At 45.2% G+C, this 17,578-nt stretch overlaps 7 protein-coding genes across 7 annotated transcripts; 3 read left to right on the forward strand and 4 right to left on the reverse strand.

The window, feature by feature from the left end:
* Positions 1-235: 235 nt before the first annotated feature.
* Positions 236-983, forward strand: VTP01DRAFT_4439 (uncharacterized protein; the record flags this gene model as incomplete). Its single annotated transcript, XM_069383120.1, has 5 exons — positions 236-304; positions 377-418; positions 486-679; positions 750-815; positions 884-983. 5 exons carry the CDS (start codon positions 236-238, stop codon positions 981-983), a joined length of 471 nt encoding a protein of 156 aa, XP_069243853.1.
* Positions 984-1,141: 158 nt separating this feature from the next.
* VTP01DRAFT_4440 (uncharacterized protein) lies at positions 1,142-5,341 on the forward strand (the record flags this gene model as incomplete). The annotated part of the gene is made up of 12 exons (XM_069383122.1): positions 1,142-1,411; positions 1,484-1,762; positions 1,820-2,026; positions 2,082-2,325; positions 2,389-2,573; positions 2,635-3,015; positions 3,077-3,385; positions 3,446-3,808; positions 3,872-4,226; positions 4,289-4,911; positions 4,974-5,165; positions 5,228-5,341. The coding sequence occupies 12 exons, from the start codon at positions 1,142-1,144 to the stop codon at positions 5,339-5,341; spliced, it is 3,522 nt and encodes a 1,173-aa protein (XP_069243854.1).
* A 169-nt stretch (positions 5,342-5,510) lies between these two features.
* On the forward strand, positions 5,511-7,618 carry VTP01DRAFT_4441 (uncharacterized protein; the record flags this gene model as incomplete). The annotated part of the gene is made up of 7 exons (XM_069383123.1): positions 5,511-5,784; positions 5,842-5,851; positions 5,944-6,653; positions 6,719-6,841; positions 6,898-7,093; positions 7,157-7,367; positions 7,427-7,618. The coding sequence occupies 7 exons, from the start codon at positions 5,511-5,513 to the stop codon at positions 7,616-7,618; spliced, it is 1,716 nt and encodes a 571-aa protein (XP_069243855.1).
* Positions 7,619-7,782: 164 nt separating this feature from the next.
* Positions 7,783-10,474, reverse strand: VTP01DRAFT_4442 (uncharacterized protein; the record flags this gene model as incomplete). Its single annotated transcript, XM_069383124.1, has 9 exons — positions 7,783-7,875; positions 7,927-8,102; positions 8,169-9,030; positions 9,095-9,364; positions 9,428-9,703; positions 9,756-10,017; positions 10,083-10,167; positions 10,274-10,313; positions 10,400-10,474. 9 exons carry the CDS (start codon positions 10,472-10,474, stop codon positions 7,783-7,785), a joined length of 2,139 nt encoding a protein of 712 aa, XP_069243856.1.
* Positions 10,475-10,536: 62 nt separating this feature from the next.
* VTP01DRAFT_4443 (uncharacterized protein) lies at positions 10,537-13,337 on the reverse strand (the record flags this gene model as incomplete). The annotated part of the gene is made up of 10 exons (XM_069383125.1): positions 10,537-11,054; positions 11,128-11,264; positions 11,332-11,578; positions 11,639-11,700; positions 11,768-12,054; positions 12,135-12,337; positions 12,399-12,470; positions 12,533-12,928; positions 12,993-13,107; positions 13,170-13,337. 10 exons carry the CDS (start codon positions 13,335-13,337, stop codon positions 10,537-10,539), a joined length of 2,205 nt encoding a protein of 734 aa, XP_069243857.1.
* Positions 13,338-13,699: 362 nt separating this feature from the next.
* VTP01DRAFT_4444 (uncharacterized protein) lies at positions 13,700-15,820 on the reverse strand (the record flags this gene model as incomplete). The annotated part of the gene is made up of 2 exons (XM_069383126.1): positions 13,700-14,338; positions 14,414-15,820. The coding sequence occupies 2 exons, from the start codon at positions 15,818-15,820 to the stop codon at positions 13,700-13,702; spliced, it is 2,046 nt and encodes a 681-aa protein (XP_069243858.1).
* Positions 15,821-16,200: 380 nt separating this feature from the next.
* Positions 16,201-16,832, reverse strand: VTP01DRAFT_4445 (40S ribosomal eS25 domain-containing protein; the record flags this gene model as incomplete). The annotated part of the gene is made up of 4 exons (XM_069383127.1): positions 16,201-16,247; positions 16,320-16,548; positions 16,599-16,661; positions 16,746-16,832. The coding sequence occupies 4 exons, from the start codon at positions 16,830-16,832 to the stop codon at positions 16,201-16,203; spliced, it is 426 nt and encodes a 141-aa protein (XP_069243859.1).
* Positions 16,833-17,578: the final 746 nt, after the last annotated feature.

The following is a 17,578-nucleotide window of genomic DNA, read 5'->3' on the forward strand; positions in this document are numbered from 1 at the left end:
AACATGAAGAAAGTTTCTTTTATTATACATAGAAATATCCAACCATGATGTCGAAAAAAAATAAAATAATAATACATTGATATAGTATATGTATCTTAAAATCCCATGTTAAGTGTGTGCCTCGTTTCTAAATGCTGTACCTGCGCACTTACTCGGGCTGCTGACGTCATTGCTGTTAACATTGGGAGAATTTCCTCCCCCTCCACCGTCGCAGAGTAGAAAAAAGCAGCACACCATGGGCTCCACACAATCCAAGGCCACATCAGAGCCTATTATATTCTATAACCAGAACGTGCCACTGCAGGTATACATTGCATTCAACACCTAGATGGTTACACATTCTTGTCAATTGCTTTTCAGTTGACACGGTTACCAGTTTTCACAGGGCTTCGTGGAATCCTTGGAGTCTCGAAGAAAGGCAAGCAGAGTCCCGTGTAATTGCACCATTCGCACATGTCACTTACACAGTAGACCCATATACACAGAGCTCAGCAGGAGGAACGAGTAACGAGGATGTAGAAGAGATTGTTCGCCAACGTGTCGCCGAGGAGCTCAAGCGTTTGCAAGAGCAAGAAAGCCAACGCGAATACGGCGAGCTTGCTAAAGCAAACATCGATAAGGACTACAACTCTGTTGCTATGGGCACTGATATACAGACCATGATCGACCGTATCAAGAGGTAGTTACAGACACGACGAGGCGTTTGGCAGAAAATGGGACACCTGGATATTCAACAACGTCCTTGATAGAAACGCACCAAAGGAGATTCCGGCTGACATTGCCGAACATCAGGAGGCTGTTGTTGCCTGCTACAAGTACGTTGGTGATACGGGAAACGTGAGGAATTATGCAGATTCTTTCTTTTAACCGCCATCATCAACAGGAAAAACAGCTCCCGGCCGTTGGATTGTTGGGAGGAAGTCGAGCAATTTAAAGAGTCCGTTGCAAAGGCTCAAAAGAAGTTTGTTGCTGCACATCAATAAAAATAAAGTTTTGTTATTTGTGTTGTTATATATAATTATCTCGAGCAAATTGTACTTGACATTTTTCGACGAGTGATGTTGGGTGGTGGCTTGAACGGGGAGCACAATTTTGGGCAGAGCCCGAATTCCTAGTTCTTTACTTTTTCCAACTTTGCTCGATGGCCACTGCGACCCTCCAGTTATACTGGGATCTGGCCTCAATCGACCCCAAGGTACGAGAGTCTGCTACGCAGAAACTCGTCCAGACCTTGGCCGATTTCCAAAAGGCCCATGAAGAAAGCTTGGGAGAAAAGAAACCCGTGGACACCGAAGGTGCTCTCGATAGTCAGTGTGCACCAGACGTTTCCTATGCGCTGCGCCGTCTTACTCGCGGTCTGTCGTCTTCCCGTCAAGGAGCTCGTCAAGGTTTTTCACTTGCACTCACCGAGGTAATTACCAGAGTAAAGCAACCTGGATCAGGATGGAATCTTGACAGTTCCTTCTAACGATGCAAAACGCAGTTACTGAGCGTCACCGACTTAATCACTGTGAAACTCGTTCTCGATCTCTTGTTGCAATACACCGAGTATACTGGAAGCATGACGCGCGAAGAAGTTCGAGATATGCTGTTTGGTCGACTGTTTGGTTTCATGTCAATCATTGCAGCCGGCATGATTTCTCGCCCGACGACAACGATCGAGGATGTAAACCGACTTTTGGAAAATTTGTCTCAAGTAGCCAAAGCCAAAGCGTATCTCGTGGAAGTCTGTTATCACGTTGTCATCCAGCTTCTTCTCAGCGTAAGTTATATGATAGATGGAACTAGAAGCAGCATATAAAACTAAACATCGCTGCAGTTGAAGGAATGTAGCTTCAAAGACACTGCTACTGCTAGCATTGTAAATGTATTCTTGCCAAATATCAACACCGTGGACAGGCTAAACCTTGCGTTGACATTGCAGCAACAATTGCCTGAAGTCGATATTTCCAGCAAACTTTCAGGTTGGAAGAACAGCAACTTGCTAGCAGCCAGCAATCTCAAACGTCTCTCGGCCATTCTGAAGGTGAGAAATCAGTGAATACATTTCGTTTATTCGTTGCTAATTGATGACTATGCAGGAATGGTCTGTTGACGACGAAGAATCGCAGAGCGACTGGAAACCTCAGCTTCACTCGGTTTGGGATCGCATTTTGGATCAGTATCTTTCCGAACCAGCAACAGCAACCAACGGCCGTGCCGAGCCCGAACCCTCTGGACGTCCTTCCAAAAAGCAGCGCACCAATGAAAATGGCGATGGAAAGGGAAAGAAATCTCAGGAACCAAATGCTCCTTTTGAAGAATTCTGGCGTGTTCTTGTTGATGGTAAGTTGTTTGCAAACTTGCAGCAGGTTTGATAGATTGCTAACTCAAATTATCACGTAAAAGAAACACTTTTCGATCGAAGCTCGTCTCACGGTCGCAAATATTGGGGCTTCCAATTGGTCTCCAAAGCTTTGCCGCGCCTCTCCTCAGAGCAAGTGCCATTTATTTTTACCGAGAACTTTATGCGCACATTCATCAACAACTTGTCGTCCAATGACCGCTATTTGAACAAGGCTGCAAAGTACACTGTAAGTTGGTTTGTTTGCTTGCATTATTAAACAACTGGTAACTAACCATCACTGTGATAAGGCCAACATCATTCAGCAAGCTGCTACAGCGAACAAAGATGTCGGATTTGCTTTGATCATCCAGCTCCTTGGCAAGCATGGCAGTCAAAACTTTGACCAGATCACCAGAACGAAAACAGTCGAGAATCTCTTGGCGACGATGGATACAAATGGTATCAAGTCCTATTTGGAGTATCTGGCAAAGACCTTCTACCAACCAAGCGAAGAATCTGCTGTTGATTCTCGACGCTCGTGGGTATTGAAGCAGTTATCTCTTCTCGTGACAAACAGCAAGATTCCAAAGGATGAAGGATGGATCTGCTCGATAGTTCGGTTCCTTCTTATCCACGCCTTCTTCAACGTTAAGAAGACTGTTGCTTTCAACGAGTCCTCGCTCTTTGACGTACGTTTGCATTTCCATCCACTTTGCTTGCTGCTTTGGCTTACATTTGCTTTATTAATAGTCTTACCGCAAAGTCACACCTGAATTATCGACCGAGATTCGCGAACAATGCAAGGATCGTTTGCAGAGCATCCTCGTTGCACTCTTGAAGATGCCACCTCAAGCCAAGAAGGAGGAAGTGAATGGCCAGCTCAAGACTCGCAAGTATAATGGCTACACCAACGAAGGTGATCTCTGGAGCTACCGCGTTGTACAAATTCTCCAAGAATTACAAAAGGATAAGCGCCTGGCCTTGGCTGTGGAGCTTTCTGAAGAAAGTCAGGAGAATTACCAACGAACATGGAAGATTATTGAAAAGCTCCAGAAGAAGGTATATATTGCTTCATTTTACACCTACGTTGGGCATCCGCTAAACAAACTGCTTTTGCAGCTCAAACAAAAGAGTCAGGATGAAAAATATGAGTGCATGGAACTCGGATTCGAGATGCTCTTCTTGCACTTGATGTTACATCTGTATGTCAACCAAGAAGAATCTCTCGCTGCCTTGGCCGATTTGTATAACTGTTACGACAAGATCTTTGCTGCACCTAACGCGAACGGCAAAGCCAAGAAATCCAAAAAGGCTGCCGACGACGAAGACGATGAAGAATTGCAACCTGAACCTGTAGATGTCATTGTCGATATTCTTCTCAGTTTCTTGACCAGTGCATCTGTTCTCAAGCATCTCGCGGAACAGGTGTTTGAAATCTTTTCGCATCAAATGTCTCAGCAGACTTTGGATGTCCTTTTAAGCGTATGTGAGATTGCTTATTCTTTTTGTATATGGATCTTGTGAGGCTAACGTCTTTCTATGTAGACTTTGGCACCTGGTGAAAGCGGCCACGCTGAGGAGGATATCTTTGTTGAGGAAGGCGAAGAAGAAGAGGGCGAGGAAGACGAAGACGAGAGCGAAGATGACGATGTTGAAGAAATCGAATTTGACGACGATAGCGACATGGAAGATGCAGAGGAAGACCAAGAGAGCGAGAACGAGCCGGTTGACGAAGAATTGCGGCAAAAGGTTGAAGAAGCGATGCGAAGTCAAGGAGTTTTGGCAGGAGAAAATGAAAGCGAATCGGATGATGAATGGGACGACGAGGCCATGGAGAAATTCGATGAAAAGCTGGCAGAAGTATTCAAGCAAAAAATGCTTCAAAAGCAACAGCAAAAAGGTATGAAATGCAAATGCCCACGAAGTACCGAAAAATTAACTCTGATCTTTGTTCTTTGACAGCCAAGCGACAGAATGTATTTTACTTCAAGAACAATGTCTTGGACCTGCTTACTATTTACGTCCGCAAGAACCCTACCAACCCCTTGGTCCTTGGACTCATTACTCCCTTGCTCGATGTTATTCGCAACACACCCAACAAGTCTGCTGCTGGCCAATTTGTCACGAAAACCGAAGCCTTTTTGAAGAACCGTCTTGCAAAGTCCCACGAAGTCCCTCATGAATGCGGTGAAGATATCTATGATGTTTTCAAGGCTGTGCAAGACTTTTCTAGGTCATCAGCCGGAGCATCTCACAACGATCTGTGCATCCAACTTGAGATTTATCTGATAAAATGCATCGTGGGTGGTGATCAAGAGCTATCTTCTGATGTATCTGAGAAAGCAAGAAACGTGTGGGACAAGATTTTGGCTTTATACAAGGATGAGGCTCAAGATTACCTGTCAAAGCGTTCTTCCAAAGTAAAAGCCAGCATCCTTGCTATATTGCCGCAGCGGTTCCCGCACAGCTCATGGCCTCTTATTGACACTCTTGTTGACTTCATCAATCCTATCGCATGTTCAAATCCTTATCGACATACCCAAGTTCTCCAATGGATCACATCATTTACACGCATAGTAGGCAAAGTAAGGATTGATTATTCAAGTTAGGACTCTGGAGAACAGAACTGACGACATTTAATTTATAGAAATCAGAGCTGTATAATGAAAAGTATCTTGCTATAGTACCAAAGATCACCGAGAAAGTATCAGAGACGATCAAGCTTTCAATTGCACAAGAAGACAAGAAGGCATTGAAATATGAGGGCATGCGCGAATTCTTGAAATTCGTTATGAGCATGGTCAAGTTGCACAAGACTGTTTTGGGAGCCAGATCAGAGGTATAAATTTAGCAATATACCTTTTTTTTGCTTGTTACTGAATCATATGCATGTGCGTTTAGGCTCTCAAGGACACTTGGCCTATCGAGTTATTATCAAAACTGGAATCTGTGGAAGCATACAACAAACCGGCCATCATCTCTGCTCGGAAAAGGCTGCTAGATCTCATTGAATAAATATAACACTTTATTGCATTTTGTATCAAGCCAATCATATTCGTGACTTTGTACTTGCTGCTGCTGCTTTCGCTGCTTTTTTCATTTCACCAAAGAAGAGGTTTCCCTTTACACACTCCGTCATTTTTTTTGAAAACCGTCTTGTTGCATTGCCAGCAGCAGCAGCATCATGGTTCCTCCCGAAGCTTCTCACACAGACGAGGAGCCAGGTGTTGTCGATGATGAATTAGGCTATGCATTCCACTACAAGCGCCAAGCAGATGCTGCTTCTTACAGCGACACCGGCAGCGACATGGAGCCTTTAAATCCAGACAACACTGACAGACGACCAGCATGGAGACGGCGTCCAGCAGACGGCCACGAATTCAAGCCAGAAATCGACACGGGCGAGGTGTCTGATTCGTGTTTTTCGTGGCGAAAGCTCTGGAAATATACTGGTCCAGGTAGGACAAGTGTATATTACTTGTTCCGCATTTTCACGAATATTTATCAATTTTTAGGATGGTTAATGTAAATATATATATATATATATATATATTAAGGAGGAGAAGGAGGGAATTATAGGACTCATGGGCGACTAATCTGTGCTGTGCTGTTATTAGGTCGATCGCATACCTTGATCCGGGCAACCTCGAGTCCGACCTGCAATCGGGAGCCATTGCAGGATACAACTTGCTGTGGCTCCTATTCTGGGCTCACGTCATCGGTCTAGTGTTCCAGCTCTTGTCAGCGCGGCTAGGCACCGTCACCAGCAAGCATTTAGCGCAGCTACTGAGACAGTACTATTCACCGAGAACAGCCAAGATCCTATGGGCGTTTGCACAGACAGCCATCGTTGGCGCAGATATCATGGAAATTATCGGCACAGCCATTGCGTTGCACGTGCTGCTGCGACTTCCTCTGTGGGCCGGCGTCCTGATCACAGCAATCGATACGTTTACATTCATGATGATCCAGCGTTATGGCATGCGTAAAATGGAAGCATTTTTCATGCTGTTGATATTGGTCATGACAACCTGCTTTTGGATCGAAATGATCGTCTCCAAACCGGACGTTGCGCAGATTATCCGCGGCATTGTTGTACCGACCATCCCTCGCAACGCGATTGTGCAGGCGGTGGGTATGCTCGGCGCGGTTGTCATGCCGCACAATATGTTCCTTCACAGCGCGTTGGTAGGATCGCGCGACCTCGGCGTCAACCCCAGTGTCAGGAAGAAACGAGAAGCAAATTTCTATTTTGGCATCGAGTCTGGTCTAGCACTCTTCCTTTCGTTCCTCGTAAATCTTGCCATTGTCGTCGTTTTTGCCCAAGGTAAAGGGAAAAGAAGAAGAAACAGAAGAATTGCATGCAAGAACGATAACTCATGTACCATCTAGTATTTTACAAACCGGATGCTGGTGACAATGTTGATTTTCCAGGGTTGGCTGATGCCGATGCAGTCTTGAAAAGGACTCTAGGAGCATCCGCCCAGTATCTGTGGGGTGCTGGACTTTTGGCAGGTGAAGTTTTTTTTAAGAAGAATGATCTTGTAAGATTTTAACATATTCGAAAAAAGCCGGCCAATCATCCACAATGACCGGGACATTTGCAGGTCAATATGTTACCGAAGGCTTCTTTGGCAATATATTTAAAAAGCAATGGCATCGGGTTGCAATGACTCGAGGCATATCGCTGATCCCCAGTGTCTTGGTCGCAGTCTTTGCTGTTGATCACTTTGATGATATGGGTGAATTACTAAATGTACTGCAAAGGTAAGAAAAACAACAGGATCAGATTGTAGCTCTGTAACTAAATAATAGTCTTATGTCTGCCAGTGTTTGCTTACCCCCAGTGCTGATACCCATCCTCAAGCTCACTGCATCAAATATGGTCATGTCCACCGAGTTTCAACTCACGGTCGCGATGCAAGTTATCTGCTGGATCCTTACATGGATTGTGATTGGCTTCAATGTGTTTTTATTCATTACGCACATCACTTCCACTCTATCCTTTGTATTTATGGGCACATTTGGCATCTTGTATCTGGTATGCAACTCTGCCGATGGAAATAGTTACTCGTTTTAAAACTGTTGTCTTTCTTGCAGATGTTCTTAATATGGCTGATCTGGTTACCACTCGAGTACCAGCCTCACGGAGATGATGGTAACGGAGGTTGGATGGCCATTTCCACTACTGAAGACGACGATGACGAGGATATTGAGCGCTTGTCTGCCGAGGCATACGCTCTTCAGAGTGATGGCGACGGCGCTGCAGCAAATCATCGTCGGTGCGATTAGAAACTTGAGCAGCACTCTTCTCTCTCAACCTTTTTTTCTCTCTCCTCTTTCATCAACATCCGCATGTAAATCTATTCATTTTTCCTCCATGTTTGATATTTTCATGTTCGCCTTTTTTCCCTTTTTGCTGTTTTGTTTTGTACATCCTGTATTAAAATATAGATCTACAAGACTGTAAATGCTTGCAAGCTCTTTTCTCGATCTCCTACTCTGCTTTCTACAACGCCAAAAATGTTGTTAACAAAGTTGGAGTCGTACTAAAGACAAGGTTAGTTTCAGTACGACGCAGCGAGTCAACTTGGCTCTACCTGGCACGCCCGAGTGCAGTCGGGAGAAAAGTTAACTTCGATGATGACGGGTTTGTAGTCGTCTGAGAGCATCACATCAAAACCGTAAATACTGAATGCATCGAACTCTGGTTGCTTGTTATCCTCTGAAAGGAGACCCAAGGGCTGAGGCTGCGATGCTGCAGCTACCAATACATCTAGAATGGTTATTGAGGATGAATGATGCGTTCTTTTCGCAACTGACTTAAATCTTTTTCTTTTACCTTTAATAGCCTTGTTGATATCAGCTTGGACCGAGTTCCATTTGATGTGATGCATCTTTTCGATATTTCGGATAAAGCTCTTGTGATCCAACTGAGTCATTTGGTAGTTAGAGTAGTTCATGACGGTAAACTGGCGTTCATAGTCATCCAGATCTTGGAGGTTGAACTTTTTGTTGGCAAGACGGATCCAGAACATATTGTAGACGAGTGCAACCATTGTAGGCTGGATACGTCGGACAAGCACAATGTACCGCAGATCGAATTTCTTGTCGTTGTACAAACAAGGTCGCGTTAAATATTTCTGTACAATCTTCGGCGTTGGCGAGTCGTGCTGTCGAACGAGTTCAGGCAATGATTTGCTGACGGAAATCTCTAAGCCTCTGGCATAATTCCATGGCTTGGTAATCCAGTATCTTGCCTCTTCTTGCTCTTGTTCTTGTTCATTCTCTGCAGTAGTACTCTTCAGGTAGTGGCCGACAAATTCACTCAGCTGGTCTGTCAAGTTATACGTAGCAGGCATCCACGACGGTGCTCCGTAGACTTGTTGGACAAGCTTTGCATAGTTGTGCTTGAACGTTAAGCAGCTTTCGTTCGGTAGCTGGTTCACCTTTTGGTGCGGCTTGAGTTTATCCCAGTCGCTGAAATCTTGGCTGCTCCACACAATATCGGCTGCTTCTAGATTGTCAACGAATTTGACTTTGGGCAACGTCAAGTACTGTTTTACAAATTCGGTGTGTGTATAAACTCGGATAACATCAGCTTCTTGCGCCATCAATGCCTCATCCCGCAGATAAACATCGTTTTGGCATGCTTCGGATACAGGAACGGTAGGTTTGCGTTCTTTGAGTTCATTCCCATATTCCTACGACAACGATGATCATTGTAAGAAAGAATATCTGGAAATATAAATAGATTGTAATCCCTACCTCGTACACCTTAATAATCTCACCGCGCTTCTCTTTGTTGATCTCTTGGCCTGGAGCAAGACGCTGCTCAAAGGCCAAGAGATAGGCAAGCTTGTCGCTCTCGCGTTCAACGTTCTTGGGAATGAGATCGCACGTCAGCAACTCTCCAGCATTGATATCCTTTATGGGGAAGATGACGCTGTATGGAATCATTCCAGAGGCGCCTCGAGAAAAGATGAACGGTACACACATGACATTGGGGTCAGACGAATGGCTCAGTGCCGAGCCGACCTAAAAATATTTGCAAAAATATCAATAACAGGGACCTCGTTGATACTTGCATATAAATCTAACCTCGTCGTTGATATACCAGGCTGTTTGAGTCTTTGGTTGTCCATCCTGTTGCAGTACAGAAAAGGAGTACGTTTGGAGGTAGGACCACATGCGATCATACACAGCCTGCATTCGGCCTTTGAGCCATGCATCGTGCCTTTTCTTGCGTCTCTCCTGTTTCTCTTTAGTCTCTTTATCTTCCTTCTCTTGGGCCTTGCCACTAGCAATAAGTTGACCCATGACCTGCTCTTGCAGTCTATCCGATTCCTTTTTAAAGTCTTCATCCAATGTCAGGCGCTGTAACAAGTCAGTTCCCTTTGAAGCAGCAATGTGGTTACTGATACGCTACCATGATGGCATTCACAACTTCGTATTTTTCTGCTTCCAAGGCCTCCTTGGCCGCCTCGTAGCTCACGTTCGCTTGTTCCGCAACCATTTTCACAGCTTCGTCGCTGTGCTCCACTTCATCCTCCTCGTCTTCGGATTGGAACTCTTCCTTTTCGATATCCATTAAATTCTCCAAGCGTTCCAGCAAGCCTTCGTTTTCCAAGAGTTCCTTTTTTGCATTTTCTGGGGTTGTTGTCCATGCATGGTCGATTAAAAAGATCTCGCTATGTCACAATCCGTCTCAGCATATCGTCATTATCCTTCCCGGAATACATGTAAAAAAACAAACCCATGCTTCTTCAGAGTTGTATCGGCTTTTACGTGCAGCGAATAGCCTTCAAGCGGATCACCATAATGGAGTTCAACAAAGTTGCCTTTCGATAAAAAAAATTTGTGCATGAATGAAACGCCTTCTACCTGTTCTCTCTCTCTCTCTCTTTCTTTATGTACATGTATCAATTTAAAGAGAGTAGCTCATACCTGCATCCAAGTAGTCTTCACCGAGTTTCATAAACAACGGCTATTATTATTATGCAGGAAACATAACGCGAATCTCCAGTCAGTCTTTCGTTGTCTCCCCAATTGCGCGTATTGTCTCGACATTACCAACCACAGGTCCTCAGGAATGGCAGCCAACTGATACTGATGTACGGTAACAAAGGCTTCGAATGCAGATGACATTGTGTTGTTCTTTATTATTATAAGTTATTGCAAAAGGAAGGAAGGAAATAAATCGAACAATTTCATTTCCTCTTCTTCAACTCCAAGCCTCCGTCCTCGTCGCGATCATCATCAGCAGCGAAACCTTCATCCTCTATTATCTTTTTAGTACTGCCAGCATCCACATCCTCCACACGGACAACAGGTCGATGCTGCAAGCTAGTCATGCCTTCTACTCGCAAACCATCGACAATCAAAGTGTTGCCGAAACTGCCGCTGCGGCTACTTGGTGATCGAGAAGAAGAGCCTCCTCCGTCCGACTCGCTCGCCGAGTTGCGTCGGCTGCGTACATTGGGCGTCACGCTACCGTTGTGTCTGTCGAGACAGAACGACAGGTCTTCCATATCGGATGTCTCCTCTGATCTGCCCCAGTTGAAGATATTTCTGTCGTCCAGGCCCATCCGCGTTGCTTGCTGGAAAAATCCGCTCGCAATTTTCGGCAGCTTGCTCGGTGTTGTCGACCAGCTGAAACTTGAGCTGCTGGTGCTGCGTGAAGGAGTGGGTGGGGTGGTTGGCGCACCGTGTTTAGAGATATAATCGGCTGCAATAGCATAAAATGCAACGTGAATAATAATCCAAAATCAACGCACACATTGGCTGTTACTATTTATTACCATCAAAGTCGGGGAACACCTTGGGTCCGTATTCGTTGATAAGTTCAGTAAGGTCGTGGGATAGCTTTTCACGGTTGTGGCGTAACGCTTCCACACCTTGTGGGTCCAGCAAAGAAATCACGAGCGGTTGGATCGATCTACAATAGATCAATCAATGAATATATCGAGTTTGCCTAATCTTGATGATTTAGATGGATACTTTACCTGAGAACATCAAAGCCAATTTCGCCAAAACGTAGACTTGCATAGGATACAAAGGGAAGCAAGATCCAGACTGCAAGCGGGAAAAGTAATTTGTACTTCAACTCATAGTCGGTTTGCAGCATAAAGATCAAAGCCACAAGGCTATAAACGGCATACAGCGTAGGTAGCAGTACCAATCCCACCAGAATTTTCCAAGTAGCGAGAATGTCACGACCAGCGATCTTGACAGTGGATCCCTTGACAGCAGCTATGTGTATTTCAAGTGATGAGCCGCAATATTCATCGTTTTTGCAGGATTAGTATCTACCTTTAGCCTTTTTGGCACTGATAATTTTTGCAACTATGACGACTGGCAAGTTAAGAATACCGCTAGTAAAAGTGTGTGAGAAATGTAAATCGACCTTGGATTGATTGCAGCAATGTGACAAGTATCTACCCTGGGAAAGCCCACAGTGTAAGGATGGTGAGAAGAAAGATACGTTTAAGCAGCAATGCAAGACTTCGACGGCCGCCGATGTCGGTCTTTGACACTTGATGATCCTTGATACCGTGGTATTTCAGCATTTGGTTGTATGCCAAAACGCGTTGCTGCAAGTCGATCACTTTGGGATCATCTTTGAAGAGGTTGTAGCCAATGAGGAAGCGGCGGTTCAAGTCAACGACTTGGGATATATGCAGTTTGCGGTACGCTGGCTTGTACAATCGCCGAGCTGCCTGGATAAGCTGTTATTGTACATGAAACACTTTGTTGGTCAGCAGATTACTAGACACGATATGAAAAAAGTTTTCCCCCTGTACCATACCATGAGTGTTTCGTAGCTTCCGGCATTCACGGTAACAGCCTTAAGTGCCTGGAAAATCGTATCCAGCAGTTTACCACATGCCTCGCGTTTCTCACCGCCTCCAAGTTTAAATTTTTCAACGAGATCGGGTGACACGGTGATGGGGTTACCAAATTCAATCACTGCTCGTGACCGGAAGCGGTGCGCGTGGAAGTAGTTGAGACCTGATATACATTGTTTAGCATCATCGAAGTCCGAGTATATAAGAATATATATAAAGCCTACCGACAGGAACAATCTTGACGTCAAGGCCAGGATACTTTGCCATAGCGCCCAAAGCCATCAGTGTAACACCAGCTACGGTAGTAGGTATATGTTAGCGGATTGATGTGGCACGTATGTGAGAGACATTGTCAAACCTTTCAATGGCAGCAGTTCTGCTCGATCGTGACTACCGCCTTCAGGAAAGATGGTGATGCACTGTCCGTTGTTTAATTCTTCATGAACGCAGCGGTACACCGAGTCTTGTTCGACGTGAGGTACACATTTGTACGCCGATCCATCATTCGAAGTGAGTAACTCGAGCGCCTTGAGCTCCTTGAATTCCTTCTTGATAATCAGCTCGGTATCCGATATAATTTCGACAACTTCAGCCATGCCAACGCCCTTTGGCAGCGCAATGCTGTCTCGAGGGCGAAGCTGTGACCGAAACTCGGTGTTGATGCCAGTGATCCGCAGAGGATCAGATTTTCGGTTCAGTAATTGTATCCGGCCTTTACCCGGGACTGCAAGATCCTGCGGCCGAATGACGGGTACTGTAATTCGAAATGTTTCAGTGTCATTTTCATTATTTTCTACTGTTGGATCAAATATTCTTACTTGCGTGGATCATCCGGGCAAACGTGCCAATGCCCTTTTGATGCATGGATTTCTCGGCTATAAGGAATGACACTCGTCGTCCACATTCTCGCATGAGTATAATCGGGTCAACAAACTAGATAAATACATATGTTAACTTTTTCTTTTCTGCGAGAAATACAACCTTTTGTTCCGCACCTGGTTAGCGTGAGGAGCGACAACAAATATAATAGGTCCTTCTTTGGGTATCTTGTGAGAGCCTCGAGGGCGCACTTCGCGGAAGAAAATCTCGAGTACGAGGTTAAAGATCCATAGCGCCAGGTCATACGTGAAATTGTGCAGCAACCGTTGCAAAGCTGCTGCCATTGTGCATTAGGTGCGCGCGTGTGCTCGGGTATGCGTTAAAGAGGAGAAAGAGTCGCAGAAGAAGAAAAAAAGGAAGGGAGAGTGAATAAGAGTGAGAGAAGAGAAGAAAGAGGAACAACAATTTCGATTCCAAAAAGGTGCACCGTGTTGGGTCTTAGCTTTTATACTCTCCCACACTTTTTTTTTTTTGCGCAACCAGTCTCCAAAAAGTAAATATGGAGCATGCAGATCAATATCAAACAGATATATATGATTGATTGTAGTAAATCACACAAACTGGTATAAATGCCAAGATATGCCTTTGCAGAGTCGAAAAAAAGGGAAAGATTGTCATTAGAGAGGAGAGAAGAAAGTTGGGGAGATCACGAGTCTTGGTTCTGTCCAAGCTCCATTTCCTGAAGCACTCGAAGCCATTCTGTTCCGGCTTCCCGTCGCATCGATTCGATTTTTCGTCGAAAAGTTTCTGATGTCGGTGACAGCGAGCGACGGCTGCCTTTAATTTCATCGGCGCCTGTAGGCGATCTGGCGCGTCTTGATTTGGAACGTGAACGTTTATGTTTAGAGGAAGCCGAATTTCTCCGTGACAAAGCTTCATGCTGCACCGCTTCCTCAAGCTCAGCCAATCGATGCATGTGCTTATTATGGTCTTCGTCCGTTTTCTCTCGCAATGGCTCGTCTGTCTTTCCAAGTCGCACATATCGTTTTGCCTTCTTTGTCTTTGCCCTCGCGATTTTATATTGTTCACCTTCACATGCTTTGTTGGCATCTGCTCCTCCTTCGTTGCCATCGTTGCCGCTCGCATGTGCCGTCGGCCATGCTGCACCTGCTTTCTTGTTAGAAGCAGTGTCTGTTGCTATGGCGGCTGCAGGAGCCTGGTAATCATTCTTTGCTGTTGCCGTACTGACTTTGCGTTTCTCAGCAAATGTGGGCCGTGTCCCGTCCAGCTGGATATCCAAATCGCTGGATTTAAATGCAATGAAAAGATTAACTCGATATTCGGGCTATCACCAATATAGTAAGCACATAGCGAACGAGAATTTGAGTTGGGCTATTTTGAGAGTTTTCTTCTTTTTTACCTGTAGTACGGTGAACGGATTGCCTTGTACCCAAATATCTTCAATGTTCGGAAGTACGGTCAAACGACCCACCTCTCCAGCGTCCTCAATTCGGTTATCTCGTAAATCAATTCTCTCCAGCGACCACAGCCGATCCAATCCAGCAAGCACGGTCAAGCGATTACCACGAAGATCCAATTCTTGTATATTTCCCAATACGGTATTAATGCCAGTAGTGAATGAAATCATGTTGTATGACAAGTTGAGCGATTGAAGGTTGTACAGATTCGACAATGCTGCTGGGACATCAATCAACAAGTTACTGGATAAATTCAGATGCGTCACCGATCGTATCAATTGCAAAGGCTCGGAATCCAACGTTGTCAAGTTGTTATCTGCAAGGGAAAGCATTTTCAGCTGACTCCATTCCGGCGATCTTTTCTCTTGATCGACACTGTGTCGTTCCCATCCATCTTTTACTTGAGTTTCTAGCACATCCGCCGCATCCTCAACCCCAGCTTTTGTGATAACCAGGCTCTTGAGACGAGTATGCAGGCTAAGCCATCCGTCAATGCATCGAGGATGCACGCCTGCAAGTTCAAGAAACTCCAGCTTCCGGAACGGCGTAAGCGAAAATATCACAGAACCGTCCTGTGGAAGCGGCTTTTCATAGCCTACTATAACTCGTTGACTACTCTGCGTCGTTCCATTCTGAGGATCTACGTGCAAGTTCATTTCAATTTTGAGCGCAGATACGCGTGCTAAAAACTTGTAGATATGCTCCACATCTTCGTACAGCGGCCGCGTCTGTGGAGCCTTCTTCTGCCAGAGGCTCCAGCCTGATGAAAGCGACAACGTTGACATGGTCGATGCGATGGAACCGACAGACATAATGGACGGTGCCTTCGTCTCGTCTTCGACTGACGTTTCTGTTTCAACCACGGCGGCCGCCGGTATCTCGCCCAACAAAGCCGGATCGCCGATATCTAGGCCCAAATGCTCAAACTGCACGAGTAAAAAGTACAGGTGATGTACGTCAAGGTGGAGAGTCGATCGTGGTGGCATGTACGGCATTGCTGACAATGCTGACGAACTTGGCGAGGCGGCAGCAAGCAAAGACATGTAGGGAATCTGCATGCCGATTATAGAGCTTGGTCTGCTGGAAGCTTTTGCACTTGGTGCAGCATTGCTGCTGCTGCTTCCAGCATTGCTATTATTATTGTTGTTGCTTAAGGTTGTTGACAGGCCACCAAAAAGGGAGCTGACGGCTGAGGAAAGGCTAGGGACATCGGAACCGTTAACAGGTTTGGGCTGTTGGTGCTGGTGCTGGCTTGGTAGCGGCGGTGGCGCAACCAGCCTCGCTTCATTCGCGTCCAAGTAATGCGCCAATGTTCGTATATACTTGTCACCTGGAATGGGCGCGGACATGATGCATAGGGAAAAGAGGGTCAAAGGGTTTCAGGTCACGGTTAGATGATGATGCGCATGTTGAACATTCGGACTCCGTGTGTGCCGTCTGACGTTTCTCGCCAAACAATTTGCAGCCAAAATGAAAAGAGGATCTGCAATCGTTTGCTCTTGTTAGATACCATTCATTAGCAGCAAAGCAAATAATTACATATCCGATACGCTTTCTTCTCCTTAGAAAGTAAGAGCATCGAGCTATAACGTTCGTTGCAAACTCAACGATGAATAATGTTACATGTACACCATGATAGACACATGAATGCACGCACTCTCGATATTTACACACTTATGCAGACATCAGGTTCAATGCCATGCTTTCTTTATTTAAAGAAATGCCGAATTTACTCTTCGTCGTTAGCAGCCTTCTTGTCATCACCAGTGGCGCGAGCTGCAAAGGAAAAAAGCAAGAATGTGAGCAAACCGAACGATTCCGGTATAATTGATGTATCCTGTAACTTACTGTAGATGATCTGCGAGTGGTGACGGATGAGGGGCTTGATGAGACCTTGGGATTCGAGCTCCTTGATAGCAACGCGTGCAAGAGAGCCGTTAAGACGAAGACGGTCGACAAGCACGGACTGGGTGATGAGCTTGTAAGTGGGAACTTCCTTGAAAAGACGCTCGTAGGTGGGCTTATCGAGGACGACCATGTTGTTGGCCTTGTCCTTGACCTTCTTGGCAGACCATTTCTGTAGCAAACATGTCAGCGACTCCAGCATTGCCTGTCTACTCTATTTACTATACATGCCTTCTTGGCCTTCTTTCCGCCGGAAGACGAAGTAGGAACTTGGTCCTTCTTTCCCTGCAAACAATTGAAAATGCGTGAGTGACGATCCTTTGGGCGGCAACCTGGGCGACCGGCATCCATTTCACCCTCTCAAGATACGTAATTCCATCCATCCATCTCTCCCTTGTAGCATCCATCATCCATCATCGTTGCCGTCCCATGTCCGTACTGCACGCCGTCGCCCATGACAACTACTCAACGTACCATGTTGATGAAAGTGGAGAGGAGGAACTTTTGGGAGGCAGGCAATCGAATCCCTTTTGGTGCTTGAGCTGGAAATTTCAAACCCAACACACACTTGGCTGACATTTTTGTTGCCCTGACACCCTCAAATCTAGAACTACGGTGCAATCATTCCCTCGCGCAAATAATTTATGTTTCCAAAAAAACTGATGCTCTGGTTCAATACATTCAATCGTATTTGCTGATTACGTTTTTGACGAAATTGCAGATAATCTTTTAGTGAAGACAGGCTTTCGATGTGATAGTCTGGCTGAATAGTAGTATTATAACGCAACAAGTTTGATTCCGACGCACCAATACATACTCCATTGTATACTGCATTCGAAAAAGGTTTTCAAAGTTTGCATCATACAGTTCAAGCTATGCAAGCTGTCGCTAGTATCTCCAAGGTCGGATGTCAGCTAAAAAGCCAAATTCCTTGAGCTGAGAAGAATAACAGTCATGTCTGTACTAGAATGCATTGTCCCACTCTGTTTTAAGCTGTTTGATGTTAACATAGCTAAAAGTTTAGAGCAGATGTTATGTGGAATTAATTTGTCTAAAAAGTTGTGGATTCTAGTATGGATTAACCACCAATTTCAAAATAATGGCAGTAACCGCGTCCCTTGGTACGACTGGTAGTAAATTGTTAATGCCTGCTTGAGGATCCACTTAGTTTTCGATACAAGACCGAGAGGATGCTGGATTAT

The sequence above is a fragment of the Rhizomucor pusillus genome, assembly GCF_041956525.1.
Source record: "Rhizomucor pusillus strain CBS 183.67 unplaced genomic scaffold VTP01scaffold_2, whole genome shotgun sequence".
Classification (NCBI taxonomy): domain Eukaryota; kingdom Fungi; phylum Mucoromycota; class Mucoromycetes; order Mucorales; family Lichtheimiaceae; genus Rhizomucor; species Rhizomucor pusillus.